Genomic DNA, 20793 nt, shown 5'->3' with positions numbered 1-20793 from the left:
CTGCCAGGAACAAAAGGGGGCCACGTGCTGGACAAGTTTCTTGGGAAAAAAAAAGAGTGGGCAAGCTGGGCTACTTGCAGGTGAAGAGGCATTGGGGGGGGACGAGAGATCGGAAGAAGAGCGGAAGAAGAGAGGAGATATCCTCTCGTCTTTTTAAAGTCTATGGGCGGGGCTCCAGGAGGGAGTGGCAAACCCTTCTGTTTGCTCACGCAGACTTAAGAAAAAAAAACAAATTATTAAAGGGATTAATAATTTGGCATTAAATTTGGTCAGTCTGGCAAATCAGTTTTCCCACACAACCCGTTTAGCACACATCGTAATTAATGCATCATAAACTAATTTGTGAGGTCGTTCTTGAGCCTAATCTGACTGAACTGAAAGATATTGATTACCTTTTATTCCTTATGGAGTACAAATGACATAGGACGTTCATACACACAAAGACATAACATGAATCATTCGTAGTTCAGTTATCTGTCAAGAATTATCATGGTAGAAATGTGTAAAATGCGGTTGCTTGTATGAATTGTCACTAAGGATAGTTCCACATTTCACCACTTGACGGTGCTGTTGCTCCATCTAGGCATTCCAGGAGTGCCCCCTGGAGGGGTGACGCCAGAGAGTCCCCCCTGGTTGATAAGAACCTTCATAAACATTCCTTTGATCAGTCGTTTGTATATTCCTTTTTTTTTTTTTTTTTTTTTTTTCTCTAAAAGAGCTCAGAATTGTTCATTCGGTAGTCTTACCGATTCAACGTCTTATCATCATTGCTCTTTTTTTTTTTTGTGTGTGTGTGTGTGTGTGTGTGTGTGTGTGCGTGCGCGTGCGTGCGTGCGTGTGCGTGCAAATACGTATAAATTTCTACTCATTAATTCACCTAAAGCCTTATAAATATCCCATTACCCTTCGCCTTAACCAGGTACTTCAGAATCTTGCCAGTGTCGTGAGAACCACCCCCGCCCGACCACGGGGGACGGCGTCAAGAAAATTGACTAATTAGCATGCAGTAACACCAAGTGTTGATGCTTAGTGCCCACTAGAAATAAATCTTAAGGAGTTAGTGAGTATAGTGTCGTATAGTGTGGTATGCTCGAGCCCACTAGCAGCAACTAGGTTCCTGACTATATAAAAATAAAAACAATCAGATACAAAATACCAAATACAGAAGCAGCGAAAACAGAAGTTGTAACGATGTGGTGGCTCTCGTTAACAGGCAGAATCTTGGCAGGATTAAGTTGCCAAATTAAGATTAAAATATTCTATGTATATAGACCATATTTGTTTAAATCTTGATACTTGATTTTTATTTAAGGCAGAGATTTTTTCCATTGAGATATAATTTATTAGTAAGTTTAACCAGTGGTCGATATTTAGAGATTGTTTATTTTTCCAATTGACAAGGATTATTTTTTTAGCAATAGTAAATAAATATAGATTGGGATTGTTTACATGGTAGCTCAGTTATTGTTAAGTCACCTAGTAAACACAATCTTGGAGATAAAGGAAGCCTACAGTTTAATATATCAGCGAGCTTTTCCAAGATTTTAGTCCAGAAATGCAGCACTGGAGTACATGACCATAAAGCATGAAGATAAGTATCGGCAGTGTTTTGTGAGCACTGGAGACAAATGTCGGAGTCAGAGAGTCCCATTTTTTTCAACATATATTACACAATATATGTTCTATGAAGTATCTTATATTGGATAAGTTGCAAATTTGTCTGTTTGGTCATTTTAAATACATTTTCACAGATTTGGGTCCAAAAGTCTGGTTCCGGAACTATAGACAAGTCTTTTTCCCATTTTAAAGTCGGTAAATACGTTTTATTTGTGTATAAAAATAACTTATATATTTTTGATATTTTCTTTATTGTTGTTGGAGAAAGCTTTATAATATCTTTAGCTAAGACAGGCAGTTGGAGCGTATCCTGAAGTGTTGGGATTTGTTTCTTAACCATATTTTTAACTTGCAGTTAATGTAAGAAATTTCCATTTTTTATTTCATATTTCTGGACCAAGTTTGTATACGATATAAACTTATTATCTGAGAAAAGATGATGAAGGTGTGTAATTCCTTTCTGCTCCCATAAGCTTAAATGGAACGACTGATTATTAAGTTGAAAGTCGGGGTTATGCCAAATGGGAGAGAGCCCACAGGGCGCCAATTGGGAGTTTTTAATTTCTAATGCCTTCCACCAGGCAGTCAGGGTGGCCGCTATCATTGGGTTTTTAAAACAATTATGTCGTTTTATTGATTTTGTAATAAAGAGTAAATCTAACAGTCTAAGATTATTACAATCCTTCTGCTCCAATTCCAACCAACAGTTAGTATCTCTGTTGGGTTGTGTCCATAGCACAAGATATTGTAGTTGATTAGCTATATAATAGTACATAAAGTTTGGTGCCTCTAAACCTCCTTTAGATTTACTTTCCTGAAGAGTAGATAGACTAATTTTGGCTTTTTTTTTTATTCCAATAGAATTTTATGATAGCAGAGTCCAGCGATTGGAACCAGTTAGACGTAGGTTTAAATGGAATCATTGAAAATAAATAATTAATCTTTGGTAAAACTTTCATTTTTATAGTAGCTATCCGTCCTATTAAAGAGATCGGAAGATTATTCCAGCGCTCCAGATCACTACGGATACTATCCAATAATGGTAAAATTTTTTAAAGAAGTTAATTCAGTTAACTTTGGTGAAATTTTAACACCTAAGTATTTTAAATTACCTGTAGGAAAGGAGTAGTGTGGATCCTGACTTGTAGGATTCCATGAATTTTCTGTAATAGGTAATAATGTTGATTTTGTCCAGTTAATAGAGTAATCTGATAAGTGAGAGAATTTAGTTATTAAGTTAAATGCTTCCCCTAGCGAGATAGCAGGTTCTTCTAAATAGAGTAGTATATCATCGGCATATAGATTAATTTTATGTTCTATTGTCCCGGAGTGGATTCCTTGGATCCGTCTATCCTGACGTATAGCTAATGCAAGCGGCTCAATAAATATAGCAAATAATAAAGGAGACATTGGGCACCCTTGTCTTGTTCCCCTTTGTAGAGTAAAACTCTGTGATGTAATCCCATTAGTAGTAACTGTAGCTTTAGGAGAATCATATAATATTGAGACCCATTGAATGAATGACTCCCCGAAGCCGAATTTATTTAAGACAGCAAAGAGGAAGGACCAGTTAACTTTATCGAAGGCTTTTTCTGCATCCAGCGAAATAACAACTGCCTTTTTATCATAGTCGTTTGTATATTCCAATTCATTGAAGGCGTTTGTCGGGCTCCGGGAAGTCGGGGCCCGAATAGACTCCTTCGGCAGACGCATAAATTCTTTGTCACCTGGTCAGCGGCTTCAAAAGAGTTTTGTTGGTGGTTGTGTGACCACCTGCAGAGCTAACCAAGCTTAGATCCTGTCTGAGCTGTGGAATGTTTATGCGACTGCAGAGAGTTTGCTTTAGAAGAAGCCAGCTAAAAAAAAAAAAAAAAAAAGAGGGTGGCCTGGGCCATAGTTGTTACACGGTCCTGGCTCAAAGCTTTAACAAAAAAAAAAAAAAAGACTACGGTCAGAGGTGGATTTGCATGGTGATACAGCACGGACATGGGTTGCTCATGCTGAAGCAAGTAGTATTTTCTTCCTCTACAGCGAAAATAACACTGTGTGGCGTGTGTTTGTACTAAGTATAAAATAAGTTTGGGAGAAGCTCTGAAATGAGGATTTCATCAGTAAGAATGTGTGTGTTTTCTCTCATAATTTTTTTTCAAGTGCTACTCAAAGATTGGTCTGCATCATCAGAACTAATTATCAAAAACATCAACAAAGATGAAATGAAAGCAAAACACACAAGAAAAACCTAATAATGTGAAATGTAGACCATATTGGAATTTGGGGAGCACCGACACTTATTTTTTTCCCACTTAAAACGCTGGTAATCGAAAGTAACTAAGATGTAATTGTTTTAAGTTAATTAGTTTACATGTAGTAAGGTGGCACTTTGAAAAAGATATTAATTAGTAGTTACAACTTACGAGTGGAGTATTTTATTAGGCAGATGCATAAAATAGCATTTGAAAAGCCTGATAGTTATTAATTTGGTCTGCAACATGTTGGAACATTGCAGATGCAAAAATGTTGATCGCTGTATTTACAAAATAAATGCAATTTTTTGCAAATGTGCAAGTTACAAGATTTTGATCATTTTAAATTTAAGATATTCAAACCATTAATGGAGTAACAAAATAATTGTAAATTTGACAATTAACTAATTGTTGCGTAATCAAATAATCATTGCCCAGCTACACCGAATCGAATCGAATAGTAATCCTACTGAATCAAACATCGAATCGTAATCCTACTCATTCGAACCGAACTGAATTGTTTCATTTTAAAATCAAACTGTCTTTGTATCGGATCACACCCCATGTATCGTGATGCGTATCGAATCTTCTTGACTGGAGAGATTTACACCCCTATTCATTTTGTACTTACCTTATTAACTTATAGACAAATCGACGTTCAATCCCATAGTTTAGACACAGTCTTTTAACCAGAGTCTGTGATCAAGAATTGTTCTGCCATCTTACGTGTCGGAATTTAAATTTCACTTCTTTTAACAGCACTACTTGTTCTAAACACTTTGTCGAATTGCACTCTGAATTCATCCACTAATTCATCTTCTCTTTGTACATTTGCTCTAATTATACCATAATCAACTGTGATTTCACATGTTTGTCTCCATGCTTAAAACAACAATCCAGGAAACAGGATAATTTGCCTGCCACAATCTCAACAACTTGTCACCAGCCACCTACTTCTAAATCGCTGTAACCTTTCTATTTGGCATGGCCTATTAATTATTATATTAAATCTGATTTCTTTTGTTATTTATAGGTCTTGTGTCTATGTTCTGCACTCAAATGGATCCCCAGTGTCAGCACAGCTACTAGCTTTTTTGAGAGTCTTCTGCATGACAGAGGGTAAGACACACACAACATGGAACATCTGGTTCATTTTGTTTTTTGTGTTTATGAACATCATAGTCTGTTTTTCTTCTGCAATTTGGCTAGTGTGCTTTTTTTTTTTTTTAGGCACATTGGATTTGTTAAATGGAAGTTGCTCATGATGATGATAAAATAGATTGGATCACCTACTTTGTGATAAGACCAAGGCGAAAATGTGTCAAGCATACAAACAATATAATTAGCTAACTTAAAACTTGGCTCAGACTAACAATTTCGTTTTCTATATTGACAGACATGAAAAAGTAGTACCTCGTCTCAGTATATGAAGAAGCTGTGGTCAAACGAACCAGGGGCGTAAGCTAGAATTTTTTCGTGGCCAGGGTGACTTAAAGCACTGTAACAACTATTGCCTAGGTCCATTTCACCCTCTAATTTTTTTTTTTAAGTTTGCTTCTCCTGAAGCAAATTCTCTGCAGTGCATGAATATGCCAATGCCCAGACAGGATCCAGCCTGGTCAGCTCTACAGGTGGTCCTTGCCACCAACAAAACTCTTTTGAAGCCGCTGACCAGGTGACAAAGGAATTCATGCGTCTGCCGAAGGAGTGTATTTCAAGCAGTCTGCTCGGAGCCCGAACAAATGGCTCCAATGGTTTGGAATACACAAATGACCGATCAAAGGAATGTTCATGACTTCTTATCAATCACAAAAGGATACTCTGGCGCCTCGCCCTTCCCGGAACGTCTAGATGGAGCAACAACACCTCCAAGTGGCGAAACTTGGAACTATCCTTAGTGACAATTCACATAAGTAACCGCATTTTACACATTTATATCATGATAATTCTTGACAGACAACTGAACTACGAATGATTCATGTTATATCTTTGTGTGTATGAACATCCTATTTCATGTGTACTCCATAAAGAATGAAAGATAATCAATGTCTCTCAGTTCAGTCAGATTAGACAAGTAGAAGTTACCTCACAAGTTAGTTTATGATGCATTAATTACAATGTGTGTTAAACGGGTTGTGTGGGAAAACTGATTTGCCAGACTGACCAAATTTAATGCCAAATTATTAATCTTTTTAATAATTTTCCTCTGAGAGTCTGCGCGAGCGAACAGAAGGGTGTGCCTTCACCTGCTCGCCCCACCCAGAGACTATAAAAACACGAGCAGACCACTGCCCGCTCTCTTCTTTTTTTTGCCCTCCTGCTCTCTTGCCTGTTCCGGCTCTCACAAGCCTCTTCCAAAAACTCTGGCCCGACTTGCAAGTGGGCCAGCCAGGCTGCTCGAACCCTTTGTCTAAGAAACTTGCAAACCACGTGGCTTTTTCTTTCCTGGCAGGATCCGTTAACGAGATCGGATCCTCGCGCCACGCCACGCCAAAGCAAGTGCAAACTGCAACGCTGACTAAAGACTCTTTCGTTTTTTTGTTTTTTTGTTCCACTATCGGTGCTCACCCGCCCGACCTTCTCGGTCCCGGGTACACTTGCAACGCACCGCCGGACTCAAGGTTGTGCACCTAAGCCGCGCACCGCACCTGCTACTCGGTGGCGCTCCGCCGCAGTGCCAACGCACCTCCAACGGCTGGCCTTCCCCGTACGCAGGCGCGTACTGACCGAGCTGCAACACCTGAGCTCGGACAGCTGCCCAGCAGAACCAACCTCGGCGAGGATCAACCTCGCCGGATCACCAACCAATCAAGGGACGAGCCGCGCAACTACGTCAGGCCCCTGGCGCGGCTCCCTCGCTAACCTGTGGAATAAACCTTTTTTTTTCCTTGCATTTTTCAACGAACATTGACTCTTTTTTTCCCCCTTGTCAAAAAGGCCGCCACTTCTGTTCGTTGCTACGCAACTCCAGGGCTCGTAAGTGCGCTTGATTTCTACCTCGGCGTATCCACTGTGTGCCACTTACGTTTGAAACATCACAAATCTGGCAGGTCAAATTTTCTCTTTTCCCTGTTTCTTTATTCATTTGCATTCCTTCCTTATTTTCATTCGCTTTATTTTATTTCTTTTCTTCTGACGGTAGAATAGTTAGATAGGCAGTATTTTGATTCTGTAGTGTAGCAATCGTGAATAAATGCATGTTTTATAAACTTTATTCCGCCTAAGTCATCTGTGTTTCCGAGTGGATTATTATTCTTTTGTTAGTACAACGAACCACTGAATATCGAGTGTGGCGACTTTAGATTATCAATGACTGATAAAAGAAGGATTTTGGTCGTTGTTTGCTCCTGTTAATACGAAGCAAAACAAACGTGGTGCCCCAGAGGTTATTGAGGTAAATACAATTTACCTCTGTAACGTCCAGATTATTAATTCGTCCAAAAGACGACCCAATTATCGCTACATAATGGTGCCGGCCGTGTGAGGCTACAAAACATAAGAAGATCCACTCGAAAACACAAGACTTTGGACGTGAAAAGTAAAACGCATTTCACGTAGTGTACCTAATCATTTATCTCTGTGCAAAAAGGTAAACATTTCTTCTTACATAGAACTGCACTGACTTTCCCCTTCAACTTTGAATCGAGCGTCTGGTTAGCCGCCATCTTGCGTGTGTTACCACGGAGTGACGTGCTATAAGTAAACGAGAGTAACGGGATTGATTGTTGGAATAAAAGTAAGAGCCGGTCACCGTTTGAAAAAAATAGTGGCTTGTATTTGAAAACGTACGTGATAGAACTCGAGTTGTGCAACTTTTAAATTTCAGCTGGCTGAATTTGAAGTTGTTTGTCTTTGTGTTGTTGTGTTTCCGGAAATTGTGGGAAGTCACGTGACAGCCTACGTGCGTCGCGTTGACCCGACTCGAGTTACGTGCTTCGGAGTAGCTAACCGCGAGCAACGTAAACGACGTCCGAGTCACTTTCCCCGTGTTCCTCCTACACCTAGCTTGTGGGAGAAGTTTGAGTCGTGACTGAGCTTTTGTAGCCGCCGACTCAAAGTTTCAGCTCGTGGCGAGCGGATTAACAGAGCGCTAAGACGTTAGCTGCTTACCTGTACCGTGTACGCATTTCCACAAGGTGGCGCCATAGTCCTTGTGAAGAGCTGTGTGGCTCGTGGAGGCGTGGTTGAGTACCTCCCCCTCCCTTCTCATTGGCGAGTTTGAGCCACGCCTGTAGACGCCCCGAAAGGGAGCGGGTCTCGCAGGTTGTCAGCTGTCAGACAGCGTTTGAGCTGTCAATAGACAACTGACCCCCCCCACTGCTGCTTTAACGCCGGTGGTCCTTGCTCCGCGATAATTCTGATTCAATGTCACTTCACATTGCTTTTTGAATTGTTTTCCGTGTCGAGCGTTGTACTTAGTGAGTGTCGTCACCGTTAGTACACAAGGATAATAAAAAATTTATCCACGTCCGATTAAACGCAGTTGTAGGCTTAATTGACTGTTTGCGTTTAAGGATTATAGTAATAGCTGACCGCATTCTAGCCTTTTACGCTGCCTAGCGTGAGAGTAATTACGGGTGCATCAACAAAACATACTGCTGGGTCAAATTAATACAAAGGAACTATTTACACTATTGTGTTTTTCTTTTTTTCCTCTTTTTTTTTCGTATTCCCTTTTATCCAGTTTCATACTAGGCTAACTAGCTATATTCTTGACTTAACATTCCACTTAATTTCAGGTTTTGTGTTTGTTTAGTTGGTTTGGTAGACCTAGTACTATTATTATTATTTTCTTCCCTTTTATTTGTTTTCTTCTCATTTTTATCCATTATTTTTAACTTTGTTGTTTTTGTTTGTTCTTTTGTTTTTGTTTTTCGGTTGTGTCTAGTTAATAAGAAGGTGTGAGTTCGAATGAGCTATTATTAGAGAGGCAGCTCTAATATTTCTGTATAGTTCTGCAGTTTTTGTGTCCCAAAAACCCCGTCCACAGGACATTTGCATGAAACTGTACTGACACTGTAACCAGTCATTTGACTAAGACTATTAACCCCTTTTAAGTTTATTTCCCCCTTTTTCTGTTTTATTGTTTATTTAATTTAATTTTAATTTCAACTTTTAACTCGACTTCCAAAAAAAAAAAATTTTTTTGTTTGAATTTTTTTTTTTGATTTAGCTTTTGGGATTGACCGCTGTAACATTTTAGAGTTACCCTGTCCCTCGTTAAGCTATTCTTTGCTGAGTGAGTCAAGTTGAAGTTAGTATTATTATTATTTTATTTTATTTTATTTTATTTTGCTTTATTTATTATTTTATTTTTTTGTTGCCGTTTGTTTTTGTTTGTTTTGATAACTGGAATTGATTTCTCCCAACTATAGTGTAAGCTGTGGGTTGCATAGCCCACTACAAATCTTTTGCTTTTGTGGCAATTCCCCTTTTGATAATTTGAACCCAGTGTGTATTGTTGACGATAATACTTGATAGCGGTAGTTAGCTAACTGCGTACGCTGATTAACTAACTATTAAACGCTAGTACAAGTGTGATCGTTTAAAAAGCTATTGACAATATGGCATCACTCCGAGAGACTCCCAGCCCCTGTGAGAACCTAGATACCTTGGCTCAACTGGTGCAGAAGCTGACCAAGGACTTCTTACCTGGATACGCTGAGTCTATTAGGGATGCGGATGTCAATACGCTAAATGATAACCTCGCGCAGCTCATGAGTGACGCTGAGACCAAAGCCCCAAAGGACAAGTCACTCATTCGAATGCTCGGATGTCTGACTTTGAACCTTGCCGCACACTTGAAGCTGAGCGATGCCGAGGACTGTCAAGTGAAACACCAACTTGACATGGCACAACAGCAGAGCCGTGATGCCACGGCACAGCTTGAAGCCGCCCACGACCGAGTGAAGGTCATGGAGACCCAGCTGGATGACGTTAAAGCGCAGCTGGATGAGGCAGAAGCCCGCGCAGATGCGGCGCTAGCCGAAAATCTGGGCAGTGATGCAGATGAGTCTGCTTTCACTCCCGACTCCCATCAAAAGATTGGTGAGTTAACCCAAGCTCTCGCGACCGTCGAAGAGACAAATCGAGAGCAAGAAAAACTGCTGAGATCCGCGGCAAATGAAATTCACAAACTAAAAGCAGAGGTGACTGACTTGACTGAACGACCGTCAAAAGACCAACTTCGGCTAGCAGAAGCTAATTACTTTCGGGTTAGTTCGTCGCTAGCTCAGTCAACCGATGAAGTGAAGCGCCTCCAAGTTCAGGTACAGACCTTTAGGGAGGAACGTAATGCCGAAGTGGACCGCTCATATGACCTGCGAACTAAATTAGCATTGACTGAAGCCGAGGTTACCCGCCTCCGACAATGCCAGCAGGAATATGAGGCAGAGTTAGCTCATATTAAACATGAGTTGCAACGCGCGCAGCAGTTGCATGAGGTCTCCCGAGGAGCCTCCCGGCCGGGAGCTCCACCCCCACACAGACCTCCTGATCCCAGAGCCACAGCACCACAGCTCAAACTGCCACCTGAGTCCGGAACCGCCTGGAGGACGCCGCCAGTGACCACCGCCGCTTTAGGCCTGGCACCTCCAATGGCCGCCTCCCCACACGCTTTCGGGCCATCAGGTGATGACAGTTTCCAACGTGGACCCATGTCGACTCCCCCGTTGGAGGGACAAATGGGCGTGGCCTGGAAAGATTTGGACAAGCTGGCTCGAAATATAACCAAATTCGAACCGAAACCAGGGGGGTCCCACAACACAACAGAGTACTTGAAAGACATCAACTATCATCTCCAGCGGTTCCCAATGGCAACCGTGGAAGATAAGTTGTACTTGATCAAAATGACGTCCAGCCGAGCAGTCAACAGACTGCTGGAACGGCAGCCCGCTGATGTGTTGTCTGACCCCTTGGCACTGCACCAAGCCATCTCACGCGAGTTTGACGGTTCTCCTGGGTTGTCGGGCATGGAAGTCGCCATGTTCGTCAAACAGGGAAAGCAGGAGGCTCCTCAGGCCTTCTATAGTCGTCTTCGCGATGCCTATTTTGGGACTCGTAACGTGCCCAACATGGAGGAAGATCCTGGTTTTAAAACGTTATTTGTCCGAAACCTCCAACAAAACCTTAACCACTACTTGGGATTGGCTTTGTGTCCTGAGACACTGAATAGCTCGCAGCTACGTGACTTAGCAGCTAGGGGCTATGCAAAGCTAAAATTATCCGCCCCCAAGGCAGGCGACGCAGGAATTTATAAAGTTGACGTGGGTCCTCCTTCAGAGCTGGAGGGAGCTTGCTCCTTTGCTCCGAGGGAAGACCAGACTAAATCCAAAAAGTCAAAACAGTCCCGCGCCCCGCGAAACCGGAAACCGCGCTCCAAAACCGACTACTCGCGTGACGAGAAAGCGGACGGAGAAAAGCAAGCTGACGACCGCCGGCGCTCCAAAGTTGCTAAAGGAAAGCCCGATTCGCGCTATCATCCAAAACGTGATAAAGTCGAACGCGCGCCAGCAACCGATTCCTGCCGCGAGTCCCGGAACCGCCAAGCCGACTCCGAGACTGACCACCACGCAGTTGCCAGCGGCATATTGAAGGCACTCCTGAAATTGTCAAAAGACTCGTCAAAAGACCCGCCTTTATGACTAACCGACGGCCGGATGCCCACTGAAGTGACCCACCAGCAGAGGTCACCAGAGGGGCCTCCAGTAGCCGACACTCAGACACCGACTAAACTGCCTTCTGACTCAACAATATTGGTACTGCAGGCTGATCCAAATACAGCAGACCCGCATGTATCGCGATCAACCGATGACGTGAGACCGTTCCAACAGCTTTTAGGTGACCTCACCACCAGGGGGATGGCTCGTAAATTCTATCTGAGCGTCACCCTGGAGCGAGCTCTAACCTACGAAGCCCTTGTAGATCCCGCCGCGGACATCACGGTGATGTCCAACACGGTGTTCGAACAACTCCGCGCCGCGTCACAAGCTAACAGTCGACCGCTCCGCCTAAGGCGGTGCCCACTCACCGTTAGCGCTTTCTCACCTACTAACACAAAGCTGGAATCTGTCGCGATGGTACACTGGTCCATTGGCCCCATGGAATTCATCCATCCAGTCTATGTGGGACCCATTGAGTCAGTCCCCCTTCTTATTGGCCAAGACCTGTTGTTCCGCTTCCAACCCATCATAGACTACCAGAGACTCCAGATTTGGGCCCAGGTGCGGCAGGCCCTGCCGACATTTCCTTCGGGCCCTGACCAGGCTCAGCTCTGCACTGTGACTCGGGCGCAGCCACCCCACGGGGAAGCAGAAGCCCCCACAGGGAGCTGGGACACGACACAGTCCAAGGCAGGACCCCTCGCGTCCCCGACAAAGGACCGGCTGAGAAGCCACGACACCTTTCTTTGTGACCTTGACCCACCCCCACCTGATGCAGGGTACGCCCCACGCATCATCGGAGGTGTCCACGTGCAAGGTGCACCTGTTCTTGACGCCGTCCTCGCCTTGTGGGCTGACAAATCAGCCATTTCTGCAGCATTCGCTGACAACTTGAGAGATCTCGACCCGAACATTCTTTTCGTCTCCAAGTCTTGCCGGTTTCCGTTGAACACGGAACCTCCTCTTACAATAACTGCAGTGGGCGTGTGCGCCTTAAACCTTCAGTGGAAGCAGCACTCACTGACCCACTACTTCTTGGTTGTCCCGGACGCGCCTCACACCCTTTTTGTGGGTGCAGATTTGCTTGTTCGTCTTGCCGTCCATGTGGACACCATCAACAACGTGCTTTGGTCCCTCACCAACTCGGAACCTCTAGCTTGTGTTCCCAGTCTTCCAAACATGAAGTCCGGACAGACCATCCCAGATGCTTGCGAAGTCTTAAACGAGGATGAAGTGATCGCTCCGGCGACCACGATCAACATTCCGGTTCGCTTGGTGGCACGAGCTAACCAGGTCTTGAATGCTCGCTCCGCTTTCTTTCAACCTTCATCGGAATTCATGAACCTGTCGTTACTCTTGGAGGCCACGCCCATCGTGGACGCCTCTCTCACCACTCTGATCTTGGTTCACAACCCCCTTTCGTACGATGTTCGCATACCAAAAGCGACCCGTCTGGGCCTGCTCATCCGTTCCGACTTCCACGACTTCACTCTAACGGTGCCTGTGGTTGGACACATCCCATCGGACTTGTTCTTGACTGAAGACACCGGTGGCCGAAGACTCACCAGGCCATCTCAGCTTGTTACGGTCAACCCTGCCGGTCCCACCAACGATGAAGACATCGTCCGGGTGGACCTGGGGACAGACCAACAACTGGTGATTTATGCCTTGAGCGCGTTGCCTCCAACGCCCTCGAGCATTCCCTCTGGAAACCCAGAGAAACCTCAACCAACCACGACTCCAAATGGGGACCTTCAACCGTACCCAGAGTTCGAGGAGCACCTCCAAGAAGTTCTGCACCGCGCCGACGCGCTCCGGTCCGAACAGGACCGCGAACGTTTGCGCACCGTGTTAATGAAATACACACCGTCTTTTGCCAAGGACTCCTTGGATTGCGGGTTGACGGCACTACATGTAGTCCGCATCCCGACTCAGCCCGGCGCTCCTCCAACTTTCGTGCGCCAGTACAAGATTCCGATAGCTTCTTACGAACCAGTACAGAAGACTATCGACGCCATGCTGGAAAAGGGCATCATTCGCCCCTGTAACAGCACCTATTCGGCTCCATTGTGGCCAGTCTTGAAGCCAAACGGTACATGGAGACCAACCATTGACTATCGCAAACTGAACCAACAGGTTCCTCTTTCGCGATGGCCCATGACACAACTTGAACAGGAACTTCCCAAGGTTCGAGATGCCAAATTCTTCACCACCATCGATGTGGCTTCGGGGTTCTGGACGATCCCCGTAGATCCCAGGGATCAATACAAGTTGGCATTCACCTTTGGCAACAAACAGTATACTTTCAACCGGTGTCCATTCGGCTACGCCAACTCGCCAGCCGAATTTAACATCTTCCTCAACAAGGCGTGCCCTGATGCCGCCGCCAGGGGCAACCTCATTTATGTCGATGACATTATGATGAGGAGCTCCTCTTTGGATGACCATTTGATGGAAATCGACCACGTTCTTGGACAGCTGTCTTCTGCAGGTGCCAAACTGTCCCTCCTGAAAGGTCAGTGGTGTCGCACGAAGGTCAACTACGTGGGGATCTTGGTTGGGCCGAACGGGATTGAACCACAATCCAGCCGTATTCAAGGCCTTCTTGACATCAAAACCCCCACCGATGTGTCAAAATTGCGCAGCTTCCTTGGCGTGTGCAACTATTCGCGCCAGTTCATTGAACACTTTGCTGACATAGCACGCCCTCTTACTAACCTGCTGAAGAAAGACACGCCCTTCGATTGGGGTGACGAACAAAACAACGCGATGAATATGCTAAAACAAAAGCTGGGCTCCGCTCCCTGTCTCGCGTACCCCGATAGCAACAAGGAATTTTTCTTGGAAGCAGGATTCTCCGACCATTGTTTGAGTGCGGGTCTATACCAAATGTACGACCAGGATAAACGCGTCGTGGCGTACGCCAGTAAAACGTTGAACGGCCCTGAGTTGAAATACTCCGACTGCGAAAAAGCCCTGCTTTCCACAGTATGGGCAATCAAACATTTCTCAAACTACATTGGATGTCAAAAAGTAACGATTGATACTAACCATCATCCGGTTACTTTTCTTAACAACCAACGCATTCGAGACGGTGTCGTAACGAACGCGCGCATTGCCGGCTGGCTTATGGCGTTACAAAGTTACGATGTTCGAGTCCGGTACGCGAAAAACGCAAAGTTACCGCTGGGTACCGATCTAGCGATTTGCCAGAACTGTGTGTCAACTTCCCCGACCCCGCCGACAGACGTCGCCGTGGCACCGATGCCGGAATTCACGCGTCACCGCTATTTTGAGGAACATGTCTGCAAAGACATGCCTACAGCTTACGTGGATGGCTGCTCTTACCACCACCAAACCCAGCTGCAGGCTGGGGTGGGCATCGCTTGGGTCGACGACACACCGTGCAAACCACTGCTATTCCAATTGGGCCCCCACTCTTCTCAATATGCGGAAATCGCTGGCATCCTGATTACACTCAAATTAGCAGTTGAACACGGTGTCACGGTGCTGGTTATCTGCACTGACTCAAACTATGCCCGCCTCGCCTTCACCTGTCATCTACCGGTGTGGCGTCGAAATGGTTTCCTTACGTCAGCGAAGAAACCCGTTAAACACCGCGACCTCATTTTGACATGCGACCATTTGGTTTCCTCCAATGATATGCATGTCTATTGGAAAAAGGTCCGGGGACACTCAAAAGTCCCAGGACCTGACAAACATTTTAACGACCTAACGGACACGTTAGCCAAACAAGGGGCCCTCAACGGGACTCCTTGGACATTTGATACAGCTTGGCTGCCCACCCAGCCCACCCTGGAGGTCCACGTTCTCACGCGCCGCCGCGCTGCGGCCGCCGCTGAGTCTCGCGACGCCCCCACACGGACCCCTACGGGGCCCGTGGCGTGCGTACCGCCCGTCCGAACCTCCGACTTGGTCGCCCAACAGGCCGGCGACCCCGCGCTTTTCAAAATAATTCAGCACCTTTCTGATCCTGTCGCCAACCCCGTGTCGCCTGACGCGTTGAGTGACGACAGCGACCTCAAAGACTTGCTCTCCGTGCTGCAAAGGCTGCGTCTCGTTAAAGGCCTTCTGGTTTATGACTCCGCGTCTCCGCCTGCCCTGCGGTTGGTGGTTCCACGGAGCCAAAGGGGGGTCTTGCTAACATACGCCCACGACGCGCCTTATGCAGGCCACCGCGGATTCAAGGCCACTGTCACCGCACTACAACAGGTGGCATACTGGCCGCGCATGCATAATGATGTAGCAACCTACATCAAAGGATGCCTGGTTTGCTGCCAGTTTCAGCCAGCAAACCCGAGTCACCGAGCACCACTCCAACAGAAAGGAGTCAACTTCCCATGGTCTGATCTCCAAATTGATTGGGTGGGACCACTGGTCAGATCTCTGAGAGGGAACAAATACTTTCTTACAGTAGTTTGCGCGTTCACCAAGTGGGTAGAATGCCTGCCTGCTCCAAACGACACCGCACACACCACTGCATGCCTGCTGATGAACCACGTGTTCTCCCGTTTTGGGTTGCCCTCACGGGTTAACTCAGACAGGGGAACCCACTTCACAGCCGAGGTGATGCAACAACTTTGGCAAATGCTCGGAATCAAGGCCCAGTTGCATATTAGCCATCACCCGCAGTCATCAGGACAGGTGGAGCGGACTAATCGCACCGTGGTAAATTTGCTGAAAAAGTTTGTTGTTTCCAACCATCGGGACTGGGACACCCGACTCCCACTGATCCTCATGGCAATTCGAGCCACCCCTCACGAATCCACAGGGGTGGCCCCTTTTGAAATGATGACCGGACGGCGAATGACGCTCCCCCTGCACCTGATGTACCAGCCAGGCGAAACAAACCTAGCCACGGCATACACGGCCTCCCAGTACGTGGAGGACTTGCAAGCCCACCTCCGAGCCACGTTTGCATTTGCCCAACAACGGCTTAAGCAAAGTGCAGAAGGTCAGAAAACCTACTACGATAGGAAAGCCTCACAAACCGAGTTTGAAATAGGTGATCGAGTATGGTATTACTTGTTCGCGCAACCAAATGCTAATACTCCGCGTGCCCAGAGGGGCATCGCCCGAAAATTTCTTCCCCGGTGGTCAGGACCACATGAAATCGTCGACAAACTGTCACCCGTCGCCTATCAAATTAGGATGAATAAAGGACGTCAGGGGGACCAACTGAGATGGGTCCACCGAAACCAGATCAAAAGTCACTGCGGGTTTGAACGTCTGAGAACGCGATCGAGCGAATCTCAGGACCAGCATACGTGCGGAACTGACAAAGGGGGGTCACCAGCCGACTCCGAGTCAGCGACCCAACCGCCACCCTCGACAGACGCGCCAAATTCCGCCGACCGACCTCGCTGACTACGATGTTTGAAAGTATCACACGTGCAAAAGGGGGGTCAACACCCCGCTGCACCTACCGAACCCCTCAGTGATACCATACCGAGCGACGCTAATCCCCTTTTCTTTGTTGATTGCGAGAGGTTAGCATACTGTGTTTTGCTACTTATTTGCAGACGCTTGGTGCAACACTTAAGGATACGGTCCTAGCTGTAACACCGATAGCATTATGCAGAACTAGACTAGACAACTACAAAATGATTTGCAACTCAAATTCAAAAGATTATGTACACTCAAGGTGTTATGATACTTATGAATGGTATGCTGCGTGAAATCAGTTTTTGCTAGCCATAAAAAGCTCCCCCGTACTTAAGGCCTTCAAAAGCAGGTCAGAGTACTCTTTTTAAAGCGTTAGTGAGTCTAGCTAATCTAACTAAGCCCCTTTGCCTTCCTTCCCTTAGTCTAGCGCGACTGCCAAGGATACTCTGATTTTTTTTTTTCCTTCCTTTTGCTCCCTTTTCTCCCCTCCTCCCTTTCTTTCCCTTTTCCCTTCAGTTATTCTTGGATAACGCACGACTTTTGGGGTGTTTAATTACACCATAGGAAGACGCGATAGCTAAGTACCTAGCAACGATAGTGTCGCGCTAACCGACCTAAGACTTTTTTTTTTTTTTGACGAACACCCCCAGGGGTGGAGATTTGCACCGACACGCAGGTGCCTGAGACAACCTCCCCGTCTTTATAAGAGAGTTATGGCCTGAGTATAGTCCCGGGTTTTTGAGTTTTAGAAGGCGACAGCCTCTTTTCTCGTTCTCTCTCTCTTTTCTTTAATTTGCTGTTCGTTTCCCCTAGTTACTCATAATATGATACTAGCCTTATAGCCTTAGGAAAAGTTTTCTTCCTTTTCTTTTGTTTGGAATTTCGCGTCTTGCGTCTTTCCCAGGCCCGCGCCTGTTTTGGGACCCGAGTCCCTCAGTTAGCTGACACAGTACCAAGTTAGACACACTGTTAACTGAATACACATAGAGACACATTGAAAACACACAGACGTACCCTGCACACACATAACCAGGCAGAGGTTAGGGAAAAGTGGCACCAGTGGTATGTCTTCAGTGTTGCAGCAGAGCGTGAGTGGGACTCCGGCCGGCTGACCGTGGCCTGGACCCTGGCCACGCATCATCTGGACCCGCCAACCTGGACATCCTGAAGATTCATCCCGCTTGACGAAGGGGGGTCTGTAACAACTATTGCCTAGGTCCATTTCACCCTCTAATTTTTTTTTTTAAGTTTGCTTCTCCTGAAGCAAATTCTCTGCAGTGCATGAATATGCCAATGCCCAGACAGGATCCAGCCTGGTCAGCTCTACAGGTGGTCCTTGCCACCAACAAAACTCTTTTGAAGCCGCTGACCAGGTGACAAAGGAATTCATGCGTCTGCCGAAGGAGTGTATTTCAAGCAGTCTGCTCGGAGCCCGAACAAATGGCTCCAATGGTTTGGAATACACAAATGACCGATCAAAGGAATGTTCATGACTTCTTATCAATCACAAAAGGATACTCTGGCGCCTCGCCCTTCCCGGAACGTCTAGATGGAGCAACAACACCTCCAAGTGGCGAAACTTGGAACTATCCTTAGTGACAATTCACATAAGTAACCGCATTTTACACATTTATATCATGATAATTCTTGACAGACAACTGAACTACGAATGATTCATGTTATATCTTTGTGTGTATGAACATCCTATTTCATGTGTACTCCATAAAGAATGAAAGATAATCAATGTCTCTCAGTTCAGTCAGATTAGACAAGTAGAAGTTACCTCACAAGTTAGTTTATGATGCATTAATTACAATGTGTGTTAAACGGGTTGTGTGGGAAAACTGATTTGCCAGACTGACCAAATTTAATGCCAAATTATTAATCTTTTTAATAATTTTCCTCTGAGAGTCTGCGCGAGCGAACAGAAGGGTGTGCCTTCACCTGCTCGCCCCACCCAGAGACTATAAAAACACGAGCAGACCACTGCCCGCTCTCTTCTTTTTTTTGCCCTCCTGCTCTCTTGCCTGTTCCGGCTCTCACAAGCCTCTTCCAAAAACTCTGGCCCGACTTGCAAGTGGGCCAGCCAGGCTGCTCGAACCCTTTGTCTAAGAAACTTGCAAACCACGTGGCTTTTTCTTTCCTGGCAGGATCCGTTAACGAGATCGGATCCTCGCGCCACGCCACGCCAAAGCAAGTGCAAACTGCAACGCTGACTAAAGACTCTTTCGTTTTTTTGTTTTTTTGTTCCACTATCGGTGCTCACCCGCCCGACCTTCTCGGTCCCGGGTACACTTGCAACGCACCGCCGGACTCAAGGTTGTGCACCTAAGCCGCGCACCGCACCTGCTACTCGGTGGCGCTCCGCCGCAGTGCCAACGCACCTCCAACGGCTGGCCTTCCCCGTACGCAGGCGCGTACTGACCGAGCTGCAACACCTGAGCTCGGACAGCTGCCCAGCAGAACCAACCTCGGCGAGGATCAACCTCGCCGGATCACCAACCAATCAAGGGACGAGCCGCGCAACTACGTCAGGCCCCTGGCGCGGCTCCCTCGCTAACCTGTGGAATAAACCTTTTTTTTTCCTTGCATTTTTCAACGAACATTGACTCTTTTTTTCCCCCTTGTCAAAAAGGCCGCCACTTCTGTTCGTTGCTACGCAACTCCAGGGCTCGTAAGTGCGCTTGATTTCTACCTCGGCGTATCCACTGTGTGCCACTTACGTTTGAAACATCACAAATCTGGCAGGTCAAATTTTCTCTTTTCCCTGTTTCTTTATTCATTTGCATTCCTTCCTTATTTTCATTCGCTTTATTTTATTTCTTTTCTTCTGACGGTAGAATAGTTAGATAGGCAGTATTTTGATTCTGTAGTGTAGCAATCGTGAATAAATGCATGTTTTATAAACTTTATTCCGCCTAAGTCATCTGTGTTTCCGAGTGGATTATTATTCTTTTGTTAGTACAACGAACCACTGAATATCGAGTGTGGCGACTTTAGATTATCAATGACTGATAAAAGAAGGATTTTGGTCGTTGTTTGCTCCTGTTAATACGAAGCAAAACAAACGTGGTGCCCCAGAGGTTATTGAGGTAAATACAATTTACCTCTGTAACGTCCAGATTATTAATTCGTCCAAAAGACGACCCAATTATCGCTACAGCACACACACATTTACTTTTGCATGCTCAAACACTCCTGTAAGTGAGAAGTCATTTTTTAGTTTTTCTAATCATACCATCCACAGTCAATAAAATGCACACATATCCAAACCTTGCCTAACATACTCATAATACAAGCAGGATCACGTTTAAATAAAAAACAACATTTTGCTTTCTTTAATTTGCTAGATGCATATTTTCTAGATAATGCCTGCCAGTTCCTCAACCATGTAAGATGACGTCTTCTTTTAGTTGAGGCTTTTGGGTTGTCATCATGCCCGCCAGTCCTCAACCAAGGCGGGATTTCCTGTGTATTATATACAGATGGATGTCTTGGTGCTTTCGCATTATAAGAGCAAGTTATGCTAAAATGTGTGACTGGATTGTTCATGTTTGGGCTAACGTGCCTGCTTGCACTAATGTTCGAGTTTTCGCAAAAGCCGCTTTCATTTCTGAGGTGCCGCATGGTAACTAGGGATGTAACGATATCAAACATCACGATACGATATTATCACGATATGAAGGTCACGATACGATAATTATCACGATATTGTGGGGGGGTTGGCGATATTTAAAATAGGTCACAAAATTGTAAAAAAAAAAAAAAAAAAAGTGCTCATACTAAAAAAAGCACAATATTGTGCTTTTGTACATAACAGCAATGCATATAAACCAGCTACAATCTCTAATAACAATATTGAGGCA

The 20793-nt window shown here is 45.5% G+C and overlaps 1 protein-coding gene across 3 annotated transcripts in view; it reads left to right on the top strand.

Annotated features, from left to right (window-relative positions):
* Positions 1–20793, top strand: part of setd3 (SET domain containing 3, actin histidine methyltransferase) — a 412972-nt gene that overhangs the window by 322614 nt on the left and 69565 nt on the right. For all 3 annotated transcript variants that reach the window (XM_077538338.1, XM_077538340.1, XM_077538339.1), the window contains one exon: positions 4894–4979. In XM_077538338.1, the coding sequence (XP_077394464.1) occupies positions 4894–4979 (86 nt within the window). The remainder of the gene's footprint in view (positions 1–4893; positions 4980–20793) is intronic.

The sequence above is a fragment of the Festucalex cinctus genome, chromosome 12 (genome assembly GCF_051991245.1).
Source record: "Festucalex cinctus isolate MCC-2025b chromosome 12, RoL_Fcin_1.0, whole genome shotgun sequence".
NCBI classification, from domain to species: domain Eukaryota; kingdom Metazoa; phylum Chordata; class Actinopteri; order Syngnathiformes; family Syngnathidae; genus Festucalex; species Festucalex cinctus.
This window is presented reverse-complemented; position numbering and strand designations above follow the sequence as displayed.